The sequence below is a fragment of the Canis lupus genome, chromosome 10 (assembly GCF_003254725.2).
Source record: "Canis lupus dingo isolate Sandy chromosome 10, ASM325472v2, whole genome shotgun sequence".
In the NCBI taxonomy this organism is placed as follows: Eukaryota; Metazoa; Chordata; class Mammalia; order Carnivora; family Canidae; genus Canis; species Canis lupus.
Genome location: NC_064252.1, coordinates 4,372,025 through 4,398,874, shown reverse-complemented (window position 1 = coordinate 4,398,874; position 26,850 = coordinate 4,372,025). Strand labels below are relative to the sequence as shown.

Here is a 26,850-nt window from a genome sequence, read left to right as displayed (position 1 = left end):
TTGAAGTGAGATTTTTTTCCTACCCCACCACTAGAGACAGAGTATTTTCTTCTGTCCTCTCTCTGGAGTGAATCTTCCCCTGGGCCTGAGAGGTAGAAATCTGTCTGCTCTTCTTCTAACAGTTTAGGGATTCTTTTTGTACATGAGAAGAATCCAGAAAACGGGGCTAAGTTTTTTCCCTCACTCGGTCATTGCAGCCATTCCCATCCACACACCTGCTCCACTATAGTAGGCTCTCTCTGGTCTCTTGTCCTGCCTCCAATTTTTCTCAGAAGTACCTAGTGCTGGCTGGTGGAAATGAAAGTGAGTAGAACCTCTACAAGAACCTGGACTGGGACACCTGGAACCACAGGCTCAGTGGTTGACCATCTGCCTTCATGCTCAGGGCTTGATCCCGGGGTCCTAGGAGAGAGTCCTGCATTGGTCTCCACATAGGGAGCCTGTTTCTCCCTCTTCCTGCATCTGCCTCTGTTTCTATATCTGCCATGAATAAATAAATAAAATCTTAAAAAAAAGAAAAAAAAAAGAACCTGGACTATATGTGGTTTTCACAGTTTGGAATAAAACCCTTTTGTATTGAACTTACTGTTTTTAAAAATGCTTATTTTTAATGGGTAATTCTAGATAGGCTTTCTTTAAACAAATACAACAAATCTGCATGTGACTCATTAGCATTTATCATTAATAAACATTACAAAATATATTTCTTTGAAAAAATTGTCCCTTTTACAATGGAGGCAAATTTAAAATTCTTTCTTGAAATCTTTTGTATCCATCTCTTTCTTCAGGATGTTCAACCAGAGATGAGCCACAAGTCCAGCTGCAAATGCATTTAAATATAAATGTTACGTTCAGAACCACAACATGCCAGACTTGAAAAGGAACTCAAATAATATCTAGTTCAGCATTTTCACTTTTATAAATTAGGAAGATATGGCCTAGATAAGGTAAATTCTCTTTATACATACAAAAAACTAATTAATAGTATAGCATAAACTGTAACTGGCATTTCCTGTTTAGAACTCTTTAGAACTCTTTCAACAACTCCATGATAACTCTTCTATTAGAATGTTAGTATGTAATAAGTGCAGATTGTGTCAAGATAGGCACTTTTTTTCCCCAGTATGGATTTAAAGCAGAACTTTACGTGGACTTTACTTAAATTCCCATTTAACTTATTGGGAAATGACTATAAAGTCATATCAACCAAATACTGTATATCAAAAAGAAAATTTTCTGATTGCTTTCCATTATCCTTTATATTTTATTCAACGTTGTTGAATTTAAGGGCTTGCATAAAAATATGATTGATTATTTCTCAAAGTCATTAAAAGTCAACATAGAAATATCATGTCAAATTTTGATTTTCACTAGTATCATAGATTCCAATAAAATCAGCCTCATAACTCCTCCAAAGGAAAAAAGAAAAGAATAGGAAATAGATGTTAAAAAGTAAAGCAAAAAAAACAAAAATTTAATAGCTTATTATAAAATATATTTTCCTATGCTTGCTGCATTGGTTCTTGGTTTGATTCTTATAATAATCCTGTCACAGAGACTAGAGGAATTGAGAGAATAATACACTAAGGATTAAGACTCACAGTATAGTAACTCATCAGCACATACATTTCTCTGGGCTATACCAGCTTTGACACAACATTAATACCATGTGGTTCTGCCTCCATGAGCTTTTTGCTGGAATCACATTTCCATTCTGCTCTGGTTCAAAGAGCCCAGAAAATTGAGACTACTCAGAACTAAATATCTTTTTTTTCTGTTTGTCAGATATCTGGCTTTCAGATTACCGGGGACTGTGAACCAATCTAGGCTTTGCTGCCCCCATTATGCTATTCCTGACCTTGGGGTAAAGCTTTCCCACTCAAAAGCTTTATCTTCCATGGGTGGGGTGAAGTGAGAGAAGCTAGTGAAGCCTGTGTCCCAGAAAACCAAGCTGCCAAGAGGGCTGTTGTTTTGACAAAATGTCCTCTGTATTCCTGCTGGAGGAATAAAATTCACTTATTCTAAATCTCTTTAACTTAGTCACATATATAAACTGAAATAAGGACACAAAACCAAAGCACTGAGAAGAGTAAAAGAGTTCTACTTAGGATGAGAATATACAGAACTAGTCTTCATATTTTCTCTAGGAATAAAATCTTTTAGTATCAGATTTTCCTCCCTCACAATGCATGAGGAGATTTGCGGATGCAAAGTCCTTTCTTCCCTTAGATTAAGACTTAACTTTATCCTGGATAGTCAGAGAAGTATGTGGAATTCAGGAAATCATTTTAGAAGGAAATATTCTTCAAGGAATGTGACACTGACTCTTTACAGTGTTTCTCACCACTGCCTTCTAGCCATGACAGCAAGAAAACTTTATTTCACCGCACATATAATATCAGAAGAAGACAGAGGAACGAATTAGGAATAACGATTATTATACCTAATTATCTTATTTCTTCATATGGCCCATTCAGAGAAGGAAAAAACTTATTATGTGCCTCAATTGTTCTGTTTTTCTTTTTGGTAAAAAAAGCTTTGAAATGCTAAGTAACGAAAGCCATGTTTTATCTAGGTGTCTTTGGTATTAGCAAGATGCCTATTATTACATTTTTATAATAATACATTTTATCACGTAATACTTCTTTTTTTTAAGCATTTGTTTTTTGTTTTTTGTTTTTAATTTTTATTTATTTATGATAGTCACAGAGAGAGCGAGAGAGAGAGAGGGGCAGAGACACAGGCAGAGGGAGAAGCAGGCTCCATGCACCGGGAGCCTGACGTGGGATTCGATCCCGGGTCTCCAGGATCGCGCCCTGGGCCAAAGGCAGGCGCCAAATCGCTGTGCCACCCAGGGATCCCACATTTTATCACGTAATACTTCTTACTCTATGCAAGCGTATAATACCTTCAGTGATATTAAGTAAAACCTTCTCCGTACCAAGATAATACAGTTTGTGTAACACAATGAAACCTAAAGAATGCTTTTAAAAGCCTCATATCAACATCTTCTTATGCACATGCAGTTGTTCATTCTGATTGCTCACTATCATCTCAGTGACTTTCCAGAACGGGTGCTCAATACATTTTTATTGGAATTATCTTCAGTAAAGCCCATCTCACATACAACTATGTCCTTCCTGCTGCTTTGCTGCTAGGAAATCATCTTCTTTGCCAAGCTCTGCCAGTCTCCCACTGGCTTTTTCTGTTTCCCATAGAATTATGAGAAGTGTCAGTTCTCAGAGGTTAGGTGGCCCAATCTCCCCCTCCCTATTCACTTACTTCTCTTTAGCAAAAATCCAAGCAGTCCTAGGCTTCTACTCATTTCCATGAGTCTGAAACTCCTTGCAGCAAAATCTCAGAGACAGGTGTCTTCATAACCATAGGCCATCATGCCTCAGAAACTAATTATCATACCTAAATTCCACTTCTGGTGTTTTATTTTTTTCCTACATTAGAATTGGAGTATGATTTAGTAACAGGGAGTCCAAAGTGATGAATATTATTTTATGTAATGCTTGTCATTCTGTATTATTTTAATATCCATTTAATGGGTTTAATTATTTAATTAGATTGAATTGTTTAATTGCTCAACATGTCTATTTTTAGACCCTATAATTTAGGCTCTAGTATCTGGATAGCAATAATTAAATTTTAGTTAGTATTAGCTTCTGTCTTTTTCTTACATGGGCTTTTATTCTTATACAATAAATCATATAAATACTTATACAATGTGGATTCTTAATTGAAAAATAACAAAAACTCTGTTTAGTCTTTATCGTTAGCCATTTAAAAACATAGAACACTCTTGTATGTTCCTATCTTATAGAAGAATAGAGAGAACCATCCAAATACTCTCCAGGGGGGAGAACTTAGGTTTATAGTTGCATAATCTCATTAATCAAGGTGTTCCCAGTGGTGAAATTAAAAATCACTCACTTGGTCTGAACATAGAAGATAAAACTTCTTTTATCTCTTGAGATTTGGAGATTTTACAAAAGAGGTGATATTTGAGCTGGATTTAAATTCCAAACAATACAAAAGGGGAACTTCTATGAACAAATATACAGTGTTTATGATATTTTGGGAGAAATCATTTAGAGGTACTATGTGGAAGTAGCCTAGTTTATAATAATAGAAGATAAGGCTGAAAAAATATTTTAGCCCCAGGTACTGAAGAATCACAAAAATAAAAAAGGAATTTTAATAGTAAAATGATAATAAATCTATATTTCACAATTTTTTTTCCTTTTTTTTCCTTTTTTTTTTTTTTTGCTATTTAGAAGAAAGAGTGAGGGAGGAGGACACAACATTTAGGGAGATTATTTAAGAGGGTACTGTATTATAATGGTACAAAAAGAAAGAAAACAATAATTGCAGAGGTAATTAAAAGAGAAGCCAATTCAGGAAAATGTGTTTCTTGTAAGTGATAGGTTTCCAAGATCTGCTAATTAATTAAAAAGACAGAATAATGGAAATGAGACATTGAAATATCTAATTTGTGTTTTTTAAAGATAGTGATATCATTAATGAAGATAATAATAGAAATAGGAGCACTAGTAGTAGAAATAGTAATTAAATACTATACCACAGAGACTAAATGATGTCACCACCATTTACTAAGTGACACTGATGTTATATAACACTGAGGTTTGATTTCTTTGTCTTTAATCAGGATAAGACTATCTGGCATATATTTCAAATGAAATAAAATATCTGCATTTTAGAAAGTGGGAAACAATTTCAAGATAAAATAGAGTTAAGTAAATATAGTACAAGTTCAAGTAAATATAGAGTCAAGGTACAATTTTTTAATTATCCTATCTACAAGTAGAAGGGAAGGGCACTGGGTGGGGAGGAATCACAGTGATAGATGAATGGAACAACAACCATGATGATGATGACCACAAAGATGAGGACAATGACGATGATAACAATAACAATTTTTGAGTGCTTGCTATGAATAAGATATTGTTCTAAGTATTTTACATGTATTAATTCCTTTATGACCATGAAGATGTAGATAAGTCATATATTTTGAGATGAAATAACCTTGAATTATAGAGGTTGTTCCTAAATGTGCGCTTATGAGAGATAGCAGAAGAGAAGGCCATGAGAAGACAAAGACAGATTCAATTGATGCAGTCACAGAAATATGGATAGCCACCAGAAGCTGGAAGAGGCAAGAAGGATTCTTTCCTAGAGACTCCAAAGGGAATAGGGCCCTTACCTTGATTTCAGAATTCTGGCCCCAGAACTATGACAGAACAATCTCTGTTGTTTCGAGCCACCCAGTTTGTGGTTATTTGTTAGGAACCCCTTCGAAACTAATATACCAATTATCAATGTATTGCTCCAACCTTCCTTATCTGTTCTGTGAAAATTGAGAGGGGCCCTTTAAATGTTTCTCCTTTGCCGTTAGCACCATATTATTCTTTGACAGTAGATGGCACTGGAGGGACACTCTAAGAAGAAGGGGATTCTCTTCCTGGTTCTGTTGTTTTATTTTAAATTATCTTGTTTCTCTCCCTTCCTTCTCCCTTCCACTTGCTCTTACTGCATGCCTACCGGTGATTTGAGTGGAGCTCTCCCACAATGAATTTCAGGTGTACCCAAGATACCTCCTAGGGTGGATTTCCCTGGCATCCTAGAGAGGTTTTTTGGTTTTTTGTTTGTTTGTTTGTTTTTCATTTGCTGGTTCCAGGTGCAGTTCTCCACTCCCTAGCTTCTGCCCAGAGAATGTGGATCGATTCTGGCCTGGGACCACCAAGAGAACTCCTTCACAGCCCATCTGCCTATAACCACACGTTTTCTAATGAGATCTGAATCACAACTTTGGGGAAAGGAGACCCTTCCCAAGTTTATTCATTCTATAGGTACTCTCCCGCAGACCTAGGGTATTCTTCAGAACTCTTTATCGTTTATAGGTAATTCCCTTGTCATAATTCATAGCTCTTTATATTAAAAGTTCCTATTTCAAATTAACATGTGGTTCCTGTCTCCTGATTGGACCCTGATACATCCATTTTAAATATGAAGAAATAGTGGCACAGAAATGCTAATTGACTTGCCTAAGTTCACACAACTAGTAATTGGCAGACAATTCTGCAATTCACTGTGGACATCAACTGGGTGTCCTATAACTCAATTCTGAACTCTTTACCTGGGGTCAGGATCAGATCTCATAGGTTAAGGCTGATTCCCACAAGACTGCTCCCTTCATCTCAGATGCCAGTTGCAAGTCCAGGTTGTTATTTGTGATTCTGACTAATTTAATGTAAATCAGGGGTTTCCTTTTCAACCTAGATAATTTAGTAGATCAGCTTACAGAACCTCAGGAAAGCAATTTACTTACTAGATTTCAGTTTATTAACAACCACATGGAAAGGATCCATAAGGCCAGGTATATGAAGGGTGCAAAGAGACCTTCCGTGTCCTTTCTTGGCTCATCACCCTCCAGCACGTCTACATGCTCACCGGCCCAGAAGCTCTCCAAACTTCATGTTAGGGATCTTTGCAGAGTCCTCATTACTTTGGCAAGATTGATTAAATCATCATCCGTTGGTGATTACTTCAACCTCTAAACCCTTACTTCTCCCCAAAGATCAGGGGTGGTACTAAAGTTCCAATTCTCTAATCAAATGGTTAAGTCCCCTAGCAGTCAGCCCAAATCCTGTGGTGGTCTAGAGTTTTTTCAAAACTCATCTCATTTACATGAACTCAGGTGTGATTGAAAGGGGCTTTTTATGTATAGCAAGAGACACTCCTTTCAACTTTATAGCTTTGAAGCTATTTCAGGAACTAAGGGCAAAAGACCAAATATCATTAAAAAAAAAAAAAAAAAGATATCCCTGTTGCCCTGTTGCTCTTACCATTTAGGAAATTAAAAAGGATTTTAGAAGCTGTGTACCAGGAAAAGGGATGAAAACCAAATATATATTCCTTATTAAAAATCATATTATCACTCTAGATCATCTTTATATTAATCATTTGACAATTAATACTGTACAAATTAAGAGAGAAAGGGAAGAGTTATGGATCTAGATAATGCATGTATCATTCCAAAAGAGAGTTTGAAGCACTGGGTGTAAAAAAGAATGATGTCCACAAGCATGGTCCATTTGGTTTATAAAGTATTTGTCCCCCTGGTGTTTTTAAACTTCCTAACTAGTGCCCAACTTTAAAAATCTGGAGATTTCACATAATAATGCAGGAACTAAAAATCTGGATTTATTATGAATAGGAATTAGGTGATGCCAATCTTGAAAATCCTTGCCACAAGAATCTCTAAGCAGACACACCAGGAGGCCCCAATATTTCTGTTCCATTAATGGACACAATGAGAAGTCTCTCATTGTCCTTCATACAGTCTGGTGGGATACAGTTGAGCTACTCAGGCATCCCTCTCCCCCCTTTTTTTTCTGGTGGGATGTTTTAATGACAAAGTGCATTCCAGTGTAATGCTTGAGATTTGCCCTGAAAATATCAATTACCATTGCAATTTTAAACAAGAAAGGATGTTTTAAAAGGGCAAATAAACAAGCTAGAAAGAGAAGCACCTTCTAACCTGAAGAGAAACAATATTCTTTGTTTCAGTAATCTTCCTCTTAGGAATGATTGTAAAGAAATAATTAGAGGGGCGCCTGGGCGGCTCAATGATTGAGCATCTGCCTTTGGCTCAGGTCATGATCCCAGGGTCCCGGAATCAAGTCCCGAAGCAGGCTCCCTCTGGAGAATATCACAACTTCAGAGAGCCCTGCTCAAAATAGAAAAAAAAAAAAAATTAATTACTGCACACCATTTTGCTAGCTGTAGGCAACTGCTTTATTTGTTATTTATTTTGGTTTATTAAGATAAAAATTCTGTGATAATATAGCTTATATGTTCCTATTGTTCCTCAGTATCTAAAGTTATTCTGGATATATATTACCTCAATAACTTTTCTTTAATTAAAAAAAAGTAGAGGCAAAACCCAATTTGTTGTGACTTAAAAGCAAGACAGTGATGGTACTGAATATATTACTAAAAATACCCCCCAAAATCTTTTTACTTCAAATAAAAAAATAGCTAAAATTTGTATTGTATATTTATACATATATGAAATCTGATATATAAAATATTTTAGTATTTTCTTAAAGTTAATAATACACATTAACAAGTATGGAAAGGTAAGTAATGAACATATTAACTCTTAAGTTTTAATAAACATTTTGAAAGACTATCTGAGAGTAAGTAAATAGCAGATTCTGGTCATGATTATTCATATATTTGCAAAAACCTATGATAAAAAAATACATATAATCCAACAGACACTCCATTTTTGGTTGATGTTCTACTGAAATTGAATTACACACTCATACATATGCCCACACCCACCCACATACACACAATAACACCAGCAAAACACATTCTAAAGTCATTATAATTATGCCCAGGTTTAAAATTGAATTTTAGGTATTAAAACAAAGAAAAAAAATCAAATATTTTTTAGTAATAAGAAACTTTTTGAAATTTTCAATGGTTTCATTCTTGGAAAATGCTGTATGTCCGATACCCAATAATTTTCTAAGACTAAAATATATCACTCTACTTCAACTCTCATTTTAATAATCTTTTCATGCTATGGATGCTATGGATTATGTCATCCATTTTAATCTTACCATTCCTCTTCATTAAAACCTTTTTTTTTTTTTTTCCCTATTCCAAAATACTGGAACTCAATGCTTTCAAATATAAGATCTTCAAAATAAAAACTTTAGTCAAATGTTTATTCTATTAAAGTGATTTTGCATGTCAAATAATGCTCTTATTTATACGGTAACATAAAAATATACTGATAAAAATACATAAGATACATAACTTGTGAAAATGAATACAGGAAACCTTATTTAAAATGGAGTCCAGAAGTTGGAAGAGGGAGTGCTCACACTCTACCACTCATTGCAGCTCTTTGCAGACCCAACAGGAAGAGAAGTACCTTGCATTCCCAACAGGTAGAGGCTTACTTTAGTACCTCAGCAGAAGAGAGATTTTCTTCTTGTCCAGCAACAGCCCACCCAACGAGACATTGTCAAAACCTAGTCAATGAAAAGCCACTACATTGTGAACTTCCACTTTCTCCAGGGGACTTTCTGTTTGCAGCCCCTCCTAACTCTCCCCTTTCTACTATAAAAGAGTATTCTTGTCCTTTGTTCTCTGGACTTGCCTACGGCTCTTTGCTATGATATGTCTGTCCTACATTGTAATTCCTCTGCTATTCCTAAATAAATCCATTTTGCTGGTAAAATAACTGGCTGTTTTATTTTAAGGTCAACGAACCTTATTCATGTAAGTAAGTAAATATGAACTTTACACTTGTTAATTGATATTCCTTATTTCTCAATTCTAATAGATGAATCCATGAGTATAGAAATTTAAATCCACGCTGAAGAGATTACTTATTGTCACTCTTCAGTTAAAGTTATCTCCTAGACAAGTAAAATCTATTTTCTTTTTTAATGTTTTAATTAGCTACTTGTTTTAACAATGCAAAATTTTAATTTAATCTCTTATGTTTTCTTATGTTTGTACTGTCCTGTCCATATTTATTTCCAATAGTTTATTCATTTTACATCTTTCACTTTACCCTCCAATCCTTCCTTAGATTTCAGGCCTACATTTACCCCTTTAAAATTGAGATTTATCCAACATCTATTTGTTTGGGAACAAATATCTTCTATGTAGTAACTATCTCAACTTTCCCACTTAATTCACCTTTTAATATGCTGCATAAAGGATGTGTTTCCCTATGTTTATGGTGATAAGGATACATGGTCATGATTAACAAATGCAAAGTCCATAACCACATATAGTTGATCAACTTAGAAATTCATTTTGAATATCTTGTGTGTTTTAATAATGGAGTTTACTATTTTAATAACAGAATCGTACTTTCAGCCTAAATCTATCATAACCATAAAGATACTAGGCATGCTTCTAGTTCTAATTCTCTTTTCTAATAGTAAAGACAGATTTAGAAATACTCAATCTCTCTCATGTCATATAGTTAAATACATAAAAGTATACACTGTTGATACTATAACTGGATATACAGAAATGTCCAATATATAATTGAATGTGTATAAATCAGTATAGCATACAGTTAAATGCCCATCAATGTATGTAGCATAGAATAATATGGACATAATTATGGAATTGTTATTAGAAACCCTCTAGAGTGGGAACTGAGTGGGAAAATTTAGAGAGGGAGACAAACTATGAGAGAGATCTAACTCTGGGAAACGAACAAAGGGTTACAGAAGGGGAGGTGGGTGGGGGGTTGGGGGTAACTGGGTGACAGGCACTGAGGAGGGCACTTGATGGGATGAGCACTGGGTGTTATACTATCTGCTGGCAAATCAAACTTGAATAAAAACAAATGGAAAAAAAATTAAAAACAACTCTTAGAGTGTTTACTTCACACCCAGTCTTGTTTTAAGTTCTTTATATATATTTGAAAACTTAATGCTAGTAAAACTCTATAAAGCAGGTATTCTTATTGGATGCAAATTGAGGTAATCTCAAGAATAGGGAGAGTAAGTAAATTGGCCAAGGTTTCTCAGTCAATAAATTATGGTGCTAAGATTAAAATTCAGGCAATTTGACTCCAGCATTTTCCTCTTAAAATAAGCATTATGCTATACTATGATATAATTCAGAAAATATAATTTGATTTCATTGATCTGAGGAGGAAACATCTTAGGTATAAATAACAACTATAAAAATGCTAATATCTACACTGAGGAATTTACATAAAGTTTCAGGTTCATCATTACTAATGAACTTCAACTTAGAATGAATAAAAATAGTTGTTGAATAAAGTTGAAGTTACAATGATATCAGAGATATAATTTATATTGTATTATACTTACATGCATATTTATGTACAATTTATGTTTTATATTCATTTTTGCTAAAGATCTCAGAATAAAGTTTACTGTCATATAGAGAGTACTGGATATAATTCCAAATTTGAGGAAATTTTTCCCACTTTTAGCTTCATGAGAAAAGCCACTGCTGAGTTTTCATGAAACTTCTTTTTTGGTAAGAACACAAAGATGAATGAGACACAAGTCAATGTTACTTTCATTCATAGTTGAAAGGCTGATATCAGTTGGCCTGTTTGGTCTATCATCATAAAGCAGAGATGAGAATTGTTGTAGAACACATGTCTTGGAGAGAGGTTAATGAGACTTACTTCAAAGAAAGCTATTCTCCAGATTAGACAGCATTGTAGAATATGAAACAAGGTAATACTCAGTCTATTTCTACTCATTGTAAATATATCTTAGCCTCTTGCATTAGGTTCTGTCAGAAAGAATGGTATGGCTCTGTAGTTCAGACTGTGTGTTAGGTTATGGGAAACAAACAGGTAGAAAAGTCCTTATCAGCAAACTTTCTTTTTTTTAGTTTTACTCCATTCTTCTTTATCCTCCATAGGATATAGATTCTAAATTATTTCATCGACTCTAATTTCCTAGCCTTGATTTAGGATACATTGGATAGCTTCAAAATTCTGTTTGTAATATCAAAAGTGATGTCATAGATACTTAAGATCTCTTTAAATCACTTACAAAATCAGGGTAAGTTGGGTGCCTTTTCAGAACTTGTGTAAGAGCACACACAAGTAATTTTTTTTTTTTTTTTTTTCACAGCAGACCTCTCGCCCATCCTGCCATCTTCATTTAACAGTTATATGACCTTTGGCCATGCCTTTCCTACATCTGTAGTAGTAATGGGTATTTTTAAGAAATATGCAATATAATGAAAACTCATTTATGCACCATTAACAGTATTTTTTTCTAACATAAAAGAATGTTGAATGTATTTAAAGTAAATATTTACTCAATGCTTAAGAGAAGCTGTGCTTTCAACTTGCACTGATTCATTATTTAAAAGCAAGGTAACAATCTCCTTGAGCTTGATGGAAATAAGCCTTTGCCAACTTCTGAGATTCGTCCTGTATTAGGATTTTTTTTCCCTCATAATCACCTTCCTTTATTTGAACAGTACCTATAATATGCAGTGCATCTGCATCAGAATTCCTGTTTTAACATTTATTAGTCATGATAATACTGAGAAAATTGTTTAACCTTTCCAAGAATTTATTTCCTCTTCTCTTAATAAGGCTTATACTACCTTCTTCACAGAATAGTTGTGAAAAGAAGACAAGTTAGAATACTAAAAATATTTAGTAGAGTACTTAGCGCATACTAAGTACTATAGTATAGTCTCAAATGCCTTTAATCAATAGCTAGTCCAATCAAAGGCAAAAATAAAAACAAAATCAAAACAATTCTTACTTTATTACAACCATAATTCTTTTGATTTGGCTACCTAAAGACCTGCTCAGAGACCTCCTAAGGGATAAAATGAGGAACATATTTCCTTTTCAAAATAAGACAATTAAATCATTTATAAATATACAATCATAAATAAATAAATAGCCAATGATGATGAAAGGGTGCTACTATTTGCAAAAAAAAAAAAAAAAAAAAAAAGTATATTCTAAAATACATGTCATTCACATAAGTAGTACTATATTCTTTTAACATTTAGAGTTATTACAGAATATTGGAAATATAACAGAATTAGGACACAAACTGACCTACCCACTTACATAAAATGACTAAGTATAGAACTTACCTGGAGATTCTAAAAATATAATTTCCAAATTGAAATTGAAATACTTTTTAAGTTTGGTATTATAGAGCTGTTTCTTTTTACTTATGTATTTATTAACATGTTTACTAGATAGTATCAAATATTGAACACCAAAAAAAATCCAAATTTAGTATCCTTTCATTTTGCTTAAAGAAAGCTACAGGGATCCCTGGGTGGCGCAGCGGTTTGGCGCCTGCCTTTGGCCCAGGGCGCGATCCTGGAGACCCGGGATCGAATCCCACGTCGGGCTCCCGGTGCATGGAGCCTGCTTCTCCCTCTGCCTGTGTCTCTGCCTCTCTCTCTCTCTCTCTCTCTGTGACTATCATAAATAAATAAAAATTTAAAAATATATGTTAAAAAAAAAGAAAGCTACAAACTCAGGGTGAGAATCCATTTAACACAGATATCAATTACCAGAAGGTAAAAAAAGGAAAAAAAAAAAAAAACATTAATTCTAGAGTGTCTGAAGAACTTGATTTTCAGCAGAATCCATTTATAATCCTCAAAGTGACACTGACTCCATTAGAGGCCAAGTGTAAGTAAACGATCAAGCTTAACAGAAGTGCTTAAAGAGCCATAAGTCAGGAAGAGCTTGAAAGTGAGGGGATTATTAAGGTTAACTGTTGTAAGATAAGGAGGTGAGAAACCTTGACAGAGCAACAAGATAGTTATCACTGCTTTAAGGTAAAAATCATTACTTTAGAAGGGGAATTTAATTTGTTCCTAAATAAAAGAAGATTGATTTTCGTTTTCATTTTGTAGGTTTTATTTTCCTATTGAAATTCCAAGCTGGGGATTGAGGGTGTGGGAAGGAGAGAAATACTGATGCATTGAAAACAGTTTGTTAAGAGAAATTCATAAGTGTGCATCTGTTTTTGTGACCATTAAGAACTAAAAATTGCAAGTCCCCAAACAATCAGAAACCTATTTTCATTTAATTTACATCACTCTTATGTTTGTAACAACTAGAATTTTCATGAAATGAGGAAAATTAATAGAAGAGAGATAAACCCAGGGAATTGACAACCTTTTGCATACAAGATTACCTGAACTCAGTTATTTTGCTAATGTAAGTAATTACTGATAATAGCAAAATGATACTAATAAGATCTTCAGATGCGTTTTGTATCTATCTTTAAAAGAAATTAGGAGTCAATTTTCAAGGTGGGGATCAGGATTCAAATAGCTCTTTCCTAATTAAGTGGGCACAAGTCTCAATTGCTTTGGTCGACTCAAATCTTCAAAGCATCATGAAGGTAAATTGACAGAAAAACACATACGTAGAAAACTATAAATACAGTGGATAAATACTAAGTCAACAAAATCTACAGCATAGCTTCTCTCTCTCTCTCTCTCTCTCTCTCTCTCTTTCTCTAGCTTTTAAAGTGACTACTGTAACTTTGGGAGAGGTTCAGTTCAATTTCTATTTCTTAAGTTGTACAATAAAATAATTTCCTTCTGCACCTACTATGGACTAGGTGCTATGTTAGACACTAAAAATAGATATGAATTAAATATATTTTCTGTTTTTAAGAAATTCACTGTATACAAACATGTCAACTGCTGAATGGCTTTCAATAGAGATGGGTGTTATCATAGAGACCGAACACTGAATTATCCTTTAAATGAACATAATTAGTCAATTCCTTCTCTTCATTTCTCCATTACCACCACCTCTAGCAAATATTTAATAATATAGCAGACAGTAAGAAATTAAGCTCAATGGAAATTAGTGACTTTATGAAACTTCTGAGACTACTTCAAATTGCATATGATAGAATAAATAAATCTTTCACCTTTCAGAAATGAATTGTCATTTCATGGTAATTATACCAGAGCCTCTCCACCCCAAACATCCATCATGTAGAATATGTTGCTCGACTAAGCTTCAAATCCATTTCAAAGAATATCACAACACAACACACAGGCTCAACCATTGCTGCAGAAATGCTAGTTGTGTTAACCATCAAACATTACATGGTATTTTCATTTATATCCTGAAATGTTAGGGCTTTTGATTCACTACCAAGTTGAACCTCTTTAGAACACTCTAATGCTCCAGAGTTGCAGCTGAATCCTGACAGGGTGGAAATTCAGAGACAGATTTATAGCCTACACAGGTTACCACAAAGCCTATCCTCAGACACCAGTGGACTGATGGGATGCTAGAATTAATTTTCTTGTTAAATTTATTGCAAGTACAATGTATCTTACGTGTTTGCAATTTTTGAGCATCCTCCAATGTGACAGCCTTCAGATCATCATCATATTCCACTTTGCTTCTCTCCTCTACTCTTACTCCTATTTTTTTTCCTTGTCCTATAATTCACGCTCTCTGAAAATTCTGTTCTATGGAGAGCAATTTTCCCTAAATCCTCCAGCTCTTCATTCTTGTTTTTAGCTGAAAAATGGCTTCTTGATGAGGAAATCACTTTCCATGAAGTCTTTTCAAGTCCTACATCCACGAACACTAAATTTGTGACCTAGACTTCTGTACCTTGATGCTTTCCAAGCTGTTTAACTTATTTACTTATGAGTGGGGAGTCGCTAAATGCTGGTTTTGTGAGACTTAGTCCACTGGGCTAAAAATACTCTCTCGCCATCTTTGTCTTGAACTCTCTGTCACTTCTTCTAATACAATAAAGACTTCAGAACTTATGGTCTTTCCACATATATCACCTGCCATCCTAACTTAGCAATTCCTTTTCTAATCATCTCCAAATATCTTCTCTTCGTATCATTTTGGCCAACAATGTTCCTTCCTTCTCATTCTGGGACTTGAAATAATAATTTCAGGCCCCTAAACTTTTAATTATGCAACTCTGCTATTATCCAACTCCATTATTCCTCAATTTCTTTCCTACCTATAGGTCCTTTCTTTTCTTTCATTTACAGATCAAATTTTATATACCAGCAATTTACCCAATATTTTGTCAATATTCTTAACTCATTTTTCCAATTCCCTTCTATTATACCCACTTGGCAAAGCATCCATCTGTGAATTTGACTGCATTCTCTTTTTTTCCCCTACTGTTGCAGCCAATCAAATTGACCTCCAATGATCTATGCTTTTGGCACGCAGCCTTCTCCCACAATGGACCAAGACTGGCCAGTATGAAAAACAGAATATTGCAGAAGTGGTAGTATGCAACTCCAAGATAAAGTTATAAAAGGCACTGTTAACTTGTGATTCTGTCTCTCTCTCCTGACTTACTCATGGCTTACCACATGGTAAGCCATGTTGTGAGCAACTATATGGAGCCTCTTTTAACAGCCATCTGAGTGAGCTTGGAAGTGAGTCCTTCAGCTCTCATCAAGTCTTTGGAAACTACAGCTTGACTGTTCTTCATGAGAGATCTTGAGCAAGAACTATAGAGCTAACCTGCTCACAGATATCTGATCCATAGTAATAGCTTGTTATTTGAAGCTACTAAGTAGTAGCGTAATTCATTACATAGCAACAGATAACCAACAAGGTTGCTGAGCCTTGCTAGGAAAAAATCAGATAACTATGAAGACTGGTGGGGGCACTTAGGTGGCTCAGTTGTTAAGTGTCTGCTTTCAACAGAGGTTGTGGTCCTGAGTACTGGGATTCTGGGATCAAGTCCTGAGTCAGGCTCCCTGCTCAGTGGAGTCTGCTTCTCCCTCTCTTTCTGCCCCTACTCCTGCCCCCTCTCTCTCTAATATACAAATAAAATCTTTTAAAAAAACTTATGAAGACTGGTGTTAAATTTTTGTGTCTAGGGCAGCCCGGGTGGCTCACAGGGTTAGCGCTGCCTGTAGCCTGGGGTGTGATCCTGGAGACCCAAGATAGAGTCCCACCTCAGGCTCCCTGCATGGAGCCTGCTTCTCCCTCTGCCTGTGTCTCTGCCTCTCTCTCTCTCTCTCTGTCTCTTATGAATAAATAAATAAAATCTGAAAAAAAATTTGTGTCTAATCTCCATTCTGTGTTTTCTTATTCCATTCTCTATCCAGTGTCTCCAGTGTATTTTCCTAAATTTCTCCACTCTCATTAAACCTCCAAACTCCACCTTCTCTATTATCTTATAAATAATACCATAGACTATTCTATTATCTTATAAATTCCAATAATATGTATAAAATATATTGGATATAGCCTTTTTCAAGTTTCTACAATTGAAGATACTTCTATACATTATAGAATATGTTATAGAATATGTTCCAGTTAATTTAATTAAGTCCCCCTCCTACCCCACAGCTTCTCCTAACTCTATTTCCCCATTCTGTTAAAGCTTAGTTAATAGTTAACCTTTCAAGTTGAACTTCTGGGAAGAATTATTCATGCTTTTCTCTCATTATTTCCTCTTCTCACATTATTCCTCACCAATGGCAATTTGGTTTCTGTTCCTAGTATTCCATTAAATTTTTCTCATTGTAATCATTAGTTCATTTTTTTTTTACAGATGATAGGAATATATTCTTTGCAATCTTATTTAACTTGATTCCTTCCACTGATTTCATAATGCCATACCATATTTTTTTGGTGTTTTTTTTTCCATTTAATTTTCTGAACTTGGATTCTCTATATCCTTTGTTGATCCCATTTATAAAATAAATACTTGGTAGAAAACGTCCATTTGTTGGAGTCCTTTAAAGTATGTAATGTAAACATAATTTATAATGTATGCAATTAAAACATACTTTATAATGACCCCTTCACTAGTCCTTGAGCACTTTACAAATATATCTTTTATGGATTATTACTGAAAACATGAACTAGAAAGTCATTTACATTAGTTAGTATAAGTCAATGAATATTATTTGGGCCTAAGGAGTATTTCTAAAAAGTGTTTTGAAGCTAAGAATACTTTGAAAGCAGAAATGACACTCAGTAAAATTATCCATATCCTTAAACTTAAAAATCAGTCAAGGGAAAAGGCAAATATAGAAAAAGAGAAAAGAGTGGGTTCACAGAATATGTGAGGAAACACGATTCTCCCTTTTTCTATCACTGCCTTTTATCCTCATTATGAGAGACTGAGTCAATAAAAAACCAAGACAGAAAAGCTTCTCATAGACAACTCTGTCTTAAGAAGTTGTTCTATAAATATATTATTTTTTAAAATCCAACTTTTTTTTAAGATTTTATTTATTTCTTCATGAGAGACACAGACAGAGAAGCAGAGATACAGGCAGAGGGAGAAGCAGGCTCCACGCAGGGAGTCCCATGCAGGACTTGATCTCAGGACCCCAGGATCACAGCCCCGAGCTGAAGGCAGACAGATGTTCAACCACTGAGCCACCCAGGTGTTCCTAAAATCCAAATTTTAACAAGAATTCTAGGTTATCCAGATATCTTGCCAGTATAGTAGCAGTCCCTTCCTGCTAAACACAGAACATCTGATTCTATACCCCTTCATTATTTGCTCTAATCTGGAGATTCACAAAATCTCATTTTATGGTGCCCTTAAAGTCTTAGTAATTTTTCTATGGCATGCCCTAAGTCAAAAGTAATTATGTAAAAACAACATAATAGTAGTAGTCAATGTAGTATCTGAGAGATGTTGCTGTTCTTTTCTTGAATATATAAAATATATAATGAGGTACTGACCAAGACTGTCTTAACATGCCCCTTAGGTTGACTAAACGGTAGACACGTTTCTTTCTGACTATAGAGTCTGACCTCCCTTTATTCAGCGCATTCATTTTAGACGACTTCCAATTGTAAGTTTTTCTGCCCCTTTGAGATTTAAGTCTTCTCCCAGTCTCTTGTCAGTTTTATAAGCCAGGAATGTCTTTCTTAAGTATCTGGAAGCCATCCTTTTAAAATGTAGTCACCAGAAAGATACTGCCTCTATCTCCCAGTCTCTATTTGGGGATGAGAGCCTAACTTCATTATCTGTCGGGTAGAAAACACGGATGGCCTAATCACATTGACCAACACCCCCCTTAATGTCCTTCAGACTTTTCCACTAGCTTTCCATAACACTTAAAATCTCTCCTGCATTTTGTTTCAGCAGAGTTGAGTTTAGCATCTCTCCCTGTTGCAGTGGTAATGAATGAAGTCTTCCTTAGACTTAATGGTTGCAATTTTTCTTTGACAGCATCCCTGTGTTTGCCATGGTGCCTTGAGGAACACCTCAGTACCTTGGGAAACCATCTTTCTAATTTAATCATGAACCTAAGAAGTAAGAAGAGGAAGGAAAATAAAAGTAAGAATATTGTTTATAGAATACCTCTCTCCTCATTCCCTTCCCTGTTCCTCTTCTTCCAAATTCTACTTCACCTAACCTCAGTTTTAAAACAAACTGCTAGGGATCCCTGGGTGGCGCAGTGGTTTGGCGCCTGCCTTTGGCCCAGGGTGCGATCCTGGAGACCCTGGATCGAATCCCACGTTGGGCTCCTGGTGCATGGAGCCTGCTTCTCCCTCTGCCTGTGTCTCTGCCTCTGTCTCTCTCTCCCTGTGTGACTATCATAAATAAATAAAAATTTTAAAAAATAAATAAATAAAATAAAACAAACTGCTATAGAGAAAAGCTGGGGGATATGATTGGGACTTTGGAATTCTATTCAAAACAAAGAACATTTTTTTCTTCTACTCATTTCTTAAACCGTACTATACTTCAGGATTCTCTCCTTGGCTCTTTTCTTACCCAAAAAAATCTCTCTGAACTATTTTATACATTGCCATACCTTCAAATTACTATCAGTCAGTAATTTTAAATGGGGTAGGATGATGCAACTTCCACTGGGAAGGGGAAAGCTTAAATCAAATCCTTCAAGGGACAGTTCCAAATTATATACTCCTTCCTACCACCCAATACCCAATATATTCCCCTATAGAGGATTCTTGGTCCTAATTGGGTATCATTTTTATCATAAGTTTTTGCCTTGGAAAGGGATGTTTTAGGAAGAATATTAGTAACTGTTGAATTCTCTTGACCCTCAAATATATCTTTATGCCTAAAGCTCTTTTTCTGAAATGTATTTCCAATGATATGTGGACATCTGGTATACACTTCAAAATCAACATATCACAAGTGAAATTATTTTTTTCTTACCCAAATTAAGTCTGCATCTTATATTCCTAGAACAATGAATAGCATGGGTCAACTCAATTCTATCTCCTAAAAAAAGTGCATATAATTGCGTATCTCCATGAGCAGTACTGCTACTCAAGGTCAGGTCACGGAGGGGGAGGAGCAGGATGGCGGAAGAGTAGGGTCCCCAAATCACCTGTCTCCACCAAACTACCTAGAAAACCTTCAAATTATCCTGAAAATCTATGAATTCGGCCTGAGATTTAAAGAGAGACCAGCTGGAATGCTACAGTGAGAAGAGTTCGCGCTTCTATCAAGGTAGGAAGACGGGGAAAAAGAAATAAAGAAACAAAGGCCTCCAAGGGGGAGGGGCCCGCGAGGAGCCGGGCTGAGGCCGGGGCTAGTGACCCCAGGACAGGAGAGCCCCGTCCCGGAGGAGCAGGAGCTGCACCGACCTTCCCGGGGGAAAGGGGCTCGTGGGGAGGTGGAGCAGGACCCAGGAGGGCGGGGATGCCCTCGGGCTCCCCGGGACAGTAACAGCAACTGCGCCCGGGAGAGTGCGCCGAGCTCCCTAAGGGCTGCAGCGCGCACGGCGGGACCCGGAGCAGCTCGGGGGGCTCGGGCGGCGGCTCCGCGGAGGGGGCTGCGGGGCGGGAGCGCGAATCCACCAGCGCAGGCTCCGGAGCACAGGGCGCCGGGACACAGCCCAGGATCCCGCCTCCCCCGGGACAGGCAGAGGCCGGGAGGGCCCAGGACAGCGAGGACGCTCCTGCCCCAGCTGAGCAGAGCAGCGGCCCCGCCCCGGAGCCTCCAGGCCCTGCAGACGGAGTTCCTGCCGGAGCTGACTCCAGGTTTCCAGAGCTGCCCCGCCACTGGGGCTGTTCCTCCTGCGGCCTCACGGGGTAAACAACCCCCACTGGGCCCTGCACCAGGCAGGGGCACAGCAGCTCCCCCAACTGCTGACACCTGAAAATCAGCACAACAGGCCCCTCCCCAGAAGACCAGCTACACGGACAAGTTCCAGGGGAAGTCAAGGGACGTAAAGTACACAGAATCAGAAGATACTCCCCCGTGGTTCTTTTTTTGTTTGTTTGTTTTTGTTTTTGTTTTTGTTTTTGTTTTATTTTGCTTTTTGATTTGTATCCTTCCCCCACCCCCTTTTTTCTCCTTTCTTTTTCTTTCTCTTTTTCTTCCCTTTTTTTTTTTTTTCGTTTTTTTTTTTCTTTTTCTTCCCTTTTTTTTCTCTTTCTCTTTTCTTTCCTTCTTTCTCTCCTCTCTTTTTCTCTTTTTCCCAATACAACTTGCTTTTGGCCACTCTGCACTGAGCAAAATGACTAGAAGGAAAACCTCACCTCAAAAGAAAGAATCAGAAACAGTCCTCTCTCCCACAGAGTTACAAAATCTGGATTACAATTCAATGTCAGAAAGCCAATTCAGAAGCACTATCATACAGCTACTGGTGGCTCTAGAAAAAAGTATAAAGACTCAAGAGACTTCATGACTGCAGAATTTAGAGCTAATCAGGCAGAAATTAAAAATCAATTGAATGAGATGCAATCCAAACTAGAAGTCCTAACGACGAGGGTTAACGAGGTGGAAGAACGAGTGAGTGACCTAGAAGACAAGTTGATAGCAAAGAGGGAAACTGAGGAAAAAAGAGACAAACAATTAAAAGACCATGAAGATAGATTAAGGGAAATAAACGACAACCTGAGGAAGAAAAACCTATGTTTAATTGGGGTTCCCGAGGGCGCCGAAAGGGACAGAGGGCCAGAATATGTATTTGAACAAATTCTAGCTGAAAACTTTCCTAATCTGGGAAGGGAAACAGGCATTCAGATCCAGGAAATAGAGAGATCCCCCCCTAAAATCAATAAAAACCGTTCAACACCTCGACATTTAATTGTGAAGCTTGCAAATTCCAAAGATAAAGAGAAGATCCTTAAAGCAGCAAGAGACAAGAAATCCCTGACTTTTATGGGGAGGAGTATTAGGGTAACAGCAGACCTCTCCACAGAGACCTGGCAGGCCAGAAAGGGCTGGCAGGATATATTCAGGGTCCTAAATGAGAAGAACATGCAACCAAGAATACTTTATCCAGCAAGGCTCTCATTCAAAATGGAAGGAGAGATAAAGAGCTTCCAAGACAGGCAGCAACTAAAAGAATATGTGACCTCCAAACCAGCTCTGCAAGAAATTTTAAGGGGGCCTCTTAAAATTCCCCTTTAAGAAGAAGTTCAGTGGAACAGTCCACAAAAACAAAGACTGAATAGATATCATGATGACACTAAACTCATATCTCTCAATAGTAACTCTGAATGTGAACGGGCTTAATGACCCCATCAAAAGGCGCACGCAGGGTTTCAGACTGGATAAAAAAGCAGGACCCATCTATTTGCTGTCTACAAGAGACTCATTTTAGACAGAAGGACACCTACAGCCTGAAAATAAAAGGTTGGAGAACCATTTACCATTCGAATGGTCCTCAAAAGAAAGCAGGGGTAGCCATCCTTATATCAGATAAACTAAAATTTACCCCAAAGACTGTAGTGAGAGATGAAGAGGGACACTATATCATACTTAAAGGATCTATTCAACAAGAGGACTTAACAATCCTCAATATATATGCCCCGAATGTGGGAGCTGCCAAATATATAAATCAATTATTAACCAAAGTGAAGAAATACTTAGATAATAATACACTTATACTTGGTGACTTCAATCTAGCTCTTTCTATACTCGATAGGTCTTCTAAGCAAAACATCTCCAAAGAAACGAGAGCTTTAAATGATACACTGGACCAGATGGATTTCACAGATATCTACAGAACTTTACATCCAAATTCAACTGAATACACATTCTTCTCAAGCGCACATGGAACTTTCTCCAGAATAGACCACATATTGGGTCACAAATCGGGTCTGAACCGATACCAAAAGATTGGGATTGTCCCCTGCATATTCTCGGACCATAATGCCTTGAAATTAGAACTAAATCACAACAAGAAGTTTGGAAGGACCTCAAACACATGGAGGTTAAGGACCATCCTGCTAAAAGATAAAAGGGTCAACCAAGAAATTAAGGAAGAATTAAAAAGATTCATGGAAACTAATGAGAATGAAGATACAACCCTTCAAAATCTTTGGGATGCAGCAAAAGCAGTCCTAAGGGGGAAATACATCGCAATACAAGCATCCATTCAAAAACTGGAAAGAACTCAAATACAAAAGCTAACCTTACACATAAAGGAGCTAGAGAAAAAACAGCAAATAGATCCTACACCCAAGAGAAGAAGGGAGTTAATAAAGATTCGAGCAGAACTCAACGAAATCGAGACCAGAAGAACTGTGGAACAGATCAACAGAACCAGGAGTTGGTTCTTTGAAAGAATTAATAAGATAGATAAACCATTAGCCAGCCTTATTAAAAAGAAGAGAGAGAAGACTCAAATTAATAAAATCATGAATGAGAAAGGAGAGATCACTACCAACACCAAGGAAATACAAACGATTTTAAAAACATATTATGAACAGCTATACGCCAATAAATTAGGCAATCTAGAAGAAATGGACGCATTCCTGGAAAGCCACAAACTACCAAAACTGGAACAGGAAGAAATAGAAAACCTGAACAGGCCAATAACCAGGGAGGAAATTGAAGCAGTCATCAAAAACCTCCCAAGACGCAAGAGTCCAGGGCCAGATGGCTTCCCAGGAGAATTTTATCAAACGTTTAAAGAAGAAATCATACCTATTCTCCTAAAGCTGTTTGGAAGATAGAAAGATATGGAGTACTTCCAAATTCGTTCTATGAAGCCAGCATCACCTTAATTCCAAAGCCAGACAAAGACCCCGCCAAAAAGGAGAATTACAGACCAATATCCCTGATGAACATGGATGCAAAAATTCTCAACAAGATACTGGCCAATAGGATCCAACAGTACATTAAGAAAATTATTCACCATGACCAAGTAGGATTTATCCCTGGGACACAAGGCTGGTTCAACACCCGTAAAACAATCAATGTGATTCATCATATCAGCAAGAGAAAAACCAAGAACCATATGATCCTCTCATTAGATGCAGAGAAAGCATTTGACAAAATACAGCATCCATTCCTGATCAAAACTCTTCAGAGTGTAGGGATAGAGGGAACATTCCTCGACATCTTAAAAGCCATCTATGAAAAGCCCACAGCAAATATCATTCTCAATGGGGAAGCACTGGGAGCCTTTCCCCTAAGATCAGGAACAAGACAGGGATGTCCACTCTCACCACTGCTATTCAACATAGTACTGGAAGTCCTAGCCTCAGCAATCAGACAACAAAAAGACATTAAAGGCATTCAAATTGGCAAAGAAGAAGTCAAACTCTCCCTCTTCGCCGATGACATGATACTCTACATAGAAAACCCAAAAGTCTCCACCCCAAGATTGCTAGAACTCATACAGCAATTCGGTAGCGTGGCAGGATACAAAATCAATGCCCAGAAGTCAGTGGCATTTCTATACACTAACAATGAGACTGAAGAAAGAGAAATTAAGGAGTCAATCCCATTTACAATTGCACCCAAAAGCATAAGATACCTAGGAATAAACCTCACCAAAGATGTAAAGGATCTATACCCTCAAAACTATAGAACACTTCTGAAAGAAATTGAGGAAGACACAAAGAGATGGAAAAATATTCCATGCTCATGGACTGGCAGAATTAATATTGTGAAAATGTCAATGTTACCCAGGGCAATATACACGTTTAATGCAATCCCTATCAAAATACCATGGACTTTCTTCAGAGAGTTAGAACAAATTATTTTAAGATTTGTGTGGAATCAGAAAAGACCCCGAATAGCCAGGGGAATTTTAAAAAAGAAAACCATATCTGGGGGCATCACAATGCCAGATTTCAGGTTGTACTACAAAGCTGTGGTCATCAAGACAGTGTGGTACTGGCACAAAAACAGACACATAGATCAGTGGAACAGAATAGAGAATCCAGAAGTGGACCCTGAACTTTATGGGCAACTAATATTCGATAAAGGAGGAAAGACTATCCATTGGAAGAAAGACAGTCTCTTCAATAAATGGTGCTGGGAAAATTGGACATCCACATGCAGAAGAATGAAACTAGACCACTCTCTTGCACCAGACACAAAGATAAACTCAAAATGGATGAAAGATCTAAATGTGAGACAAGATTCCATCAAAATCCTAGAGAAGAACACAGGCAACACCCTTTTTGAACTCGGCCATAGTAACTTCTTGCAAGATACATCCACGAAGGCAAAAGAAACAAAAGCAAAAATGAACTATTGGGACTTCATCAAGATAAGAAGCTTTTGCACAGCAAAGGATACAGTCAACAAAACTCAAAGACAACCTACAGAATGGGAGAAGATATTTGCAAATGACATATCAGATAAAGGGCTAGTTTCCAAGATCTATAAAGAACTTATTAAACTCGACACCAAAGAAACAAACAATCCAATCATGAAATGGGCAAAAGACATGAACAGAAATCTCACAGAGGAAGACATAGACATGGCCAACATGCATATGAGAAAATGCTCTGCATCACTTGCCATCAGGGAAATACAAATCAAAACTACAATGAGATACCACCTCACACCAGTGAGAATGGGGAAAATTAACAAGGCAGGAAACAACAAATGTTGGAGAGGATGCGGAGAAAAGGGAACCCTCTTACACTGTTGGTGGGAATGTGAACTGGTGCAGCCACTCTGGAAAACTGTGTGGAGGTTCCTCAAACAGTTAAAAATATACCTGCCCTACGACCCAGCAATTGCACTGTTGGGGATTTACCCCAAAGATACAAATGCAATGAAACGCCGGGACACCTGCACCCCGATGTTTCTAGCAGCAATGGCCACGATAGCCAAACTGTGGAAGGAGCCTCGGTGTCCAACGAAAGATGAATGGATAAAGAAGATGTGGTTTATGTATACAATGGAATATTACTCAGCTATTAGAAATGACAAATACCCACCATTTGCTTCAACGTGGATGGAACTGGAGGGTATTATGCTGAGTGAAGTAAGTCAGTCGGAGAAGGACAAACATTATATGTTCTCATTCATTTGGGGAATATAAATAATAGTGAAAGGGAAAAGAAGGGAAGGGGGAAGAAATGTGTGGGAAATATCAGAAAGGGAGACAGAACGTAAAGACTGCTAACTCTGGGAAACGAACTAGGGGTGGTAGAAGGGGAGGAGGGCGGGGGGTGGGAGTGAATGGGTGACGGGCACTGGGTGTTATTCTGTATGTTAGTAAATTGAACACCAATAAAAAAAAAATAAATAAAAAAAAAAAAAAGGTCAGGTCACACTAGGTTTCTCACTTGGATTTTTTAAATCTAATTGTTATATCAGGCCTTATTTTTTAAAAACTTTACTTATTTATTTTTGAGAGACACACAGAGAGAGGCAGAGCCATAGGCAGAGGTAGAAGCAGGCTCCCCAAAAGGAGCCCCATATGGGACTCAATCCCAGGACCCCAGGATCAAGACCTGAGCCAAAGGCAGATGCTCAACCACTGAGCCACCCAGGCACCCACCACCCCCCTTTTTATTAAGATTTATTTATTTGAGAGAGAGCAAAGTGTGATTAGGGGGAGGGGTAGAAGAAGGAGATAAGCAGGCTCCCTGCTGAATGAGAAGCCCAACACAGGGCTTGATCCCAGGACCCCGAGACCATGATCTGAGCTGAAATCAAGAGTCAGATGCTTAATCAACTGAGGCACCCAGGTGCCCCATATAAGCCTTTAAATATTAAATTATTTTAATTGTGGTAAAAAACATGTTAACATTCCATACAAAAACCTGCCCACAGAAGTTTATATCAGCTTTGTTCATAAATGCCCAAACATGGAAACAACCAAGATGTCCTTCACTATGTGAATGGATAAATTGTGGTATATCCAGACAATAGAATATTGCTCCACAATGAAAAGAAATGCAATGTCAAGCCACAGTAAAACACAGAGGAAACTTAAATCCCTATTACTAAGTGAAAAAAGTCAATCTAGAAAGGCTACATGCTAGAAGATCATAACTATATGATACTTTTTACAAGATGTTATTTATTTATTCGTTCATTAATTCATTTGAGAGAGAGCACACGTGCACACACA

The 26,850-nt window shown here is 37.0% G+C and overlaps 1 protein-coding gene across 1 annotated transcript in view; it reads right to left on the bottom strand.

The window, feature by feature from the left end:
* Positions 1-676: 676 nt before the first annotated feature.
* The window catches only part of LOC112677819 (translation initiation factor IF-2-like), a 106,576-nt gene continuing 80,402 nt past the window's right edge, over positions 677-26,850 (bottom strand). The window contains exon 5 of the mRNA XM_035696182.2: positions 677-820. Within this exon, the coding sequence (XP_035552075.2) occupies positions 727-820 (94 nt within the window). The 3' untranslated portion in view covers positions 677-726. The remainder of the gene's footprint in view (positions 821-26,850) is intronic.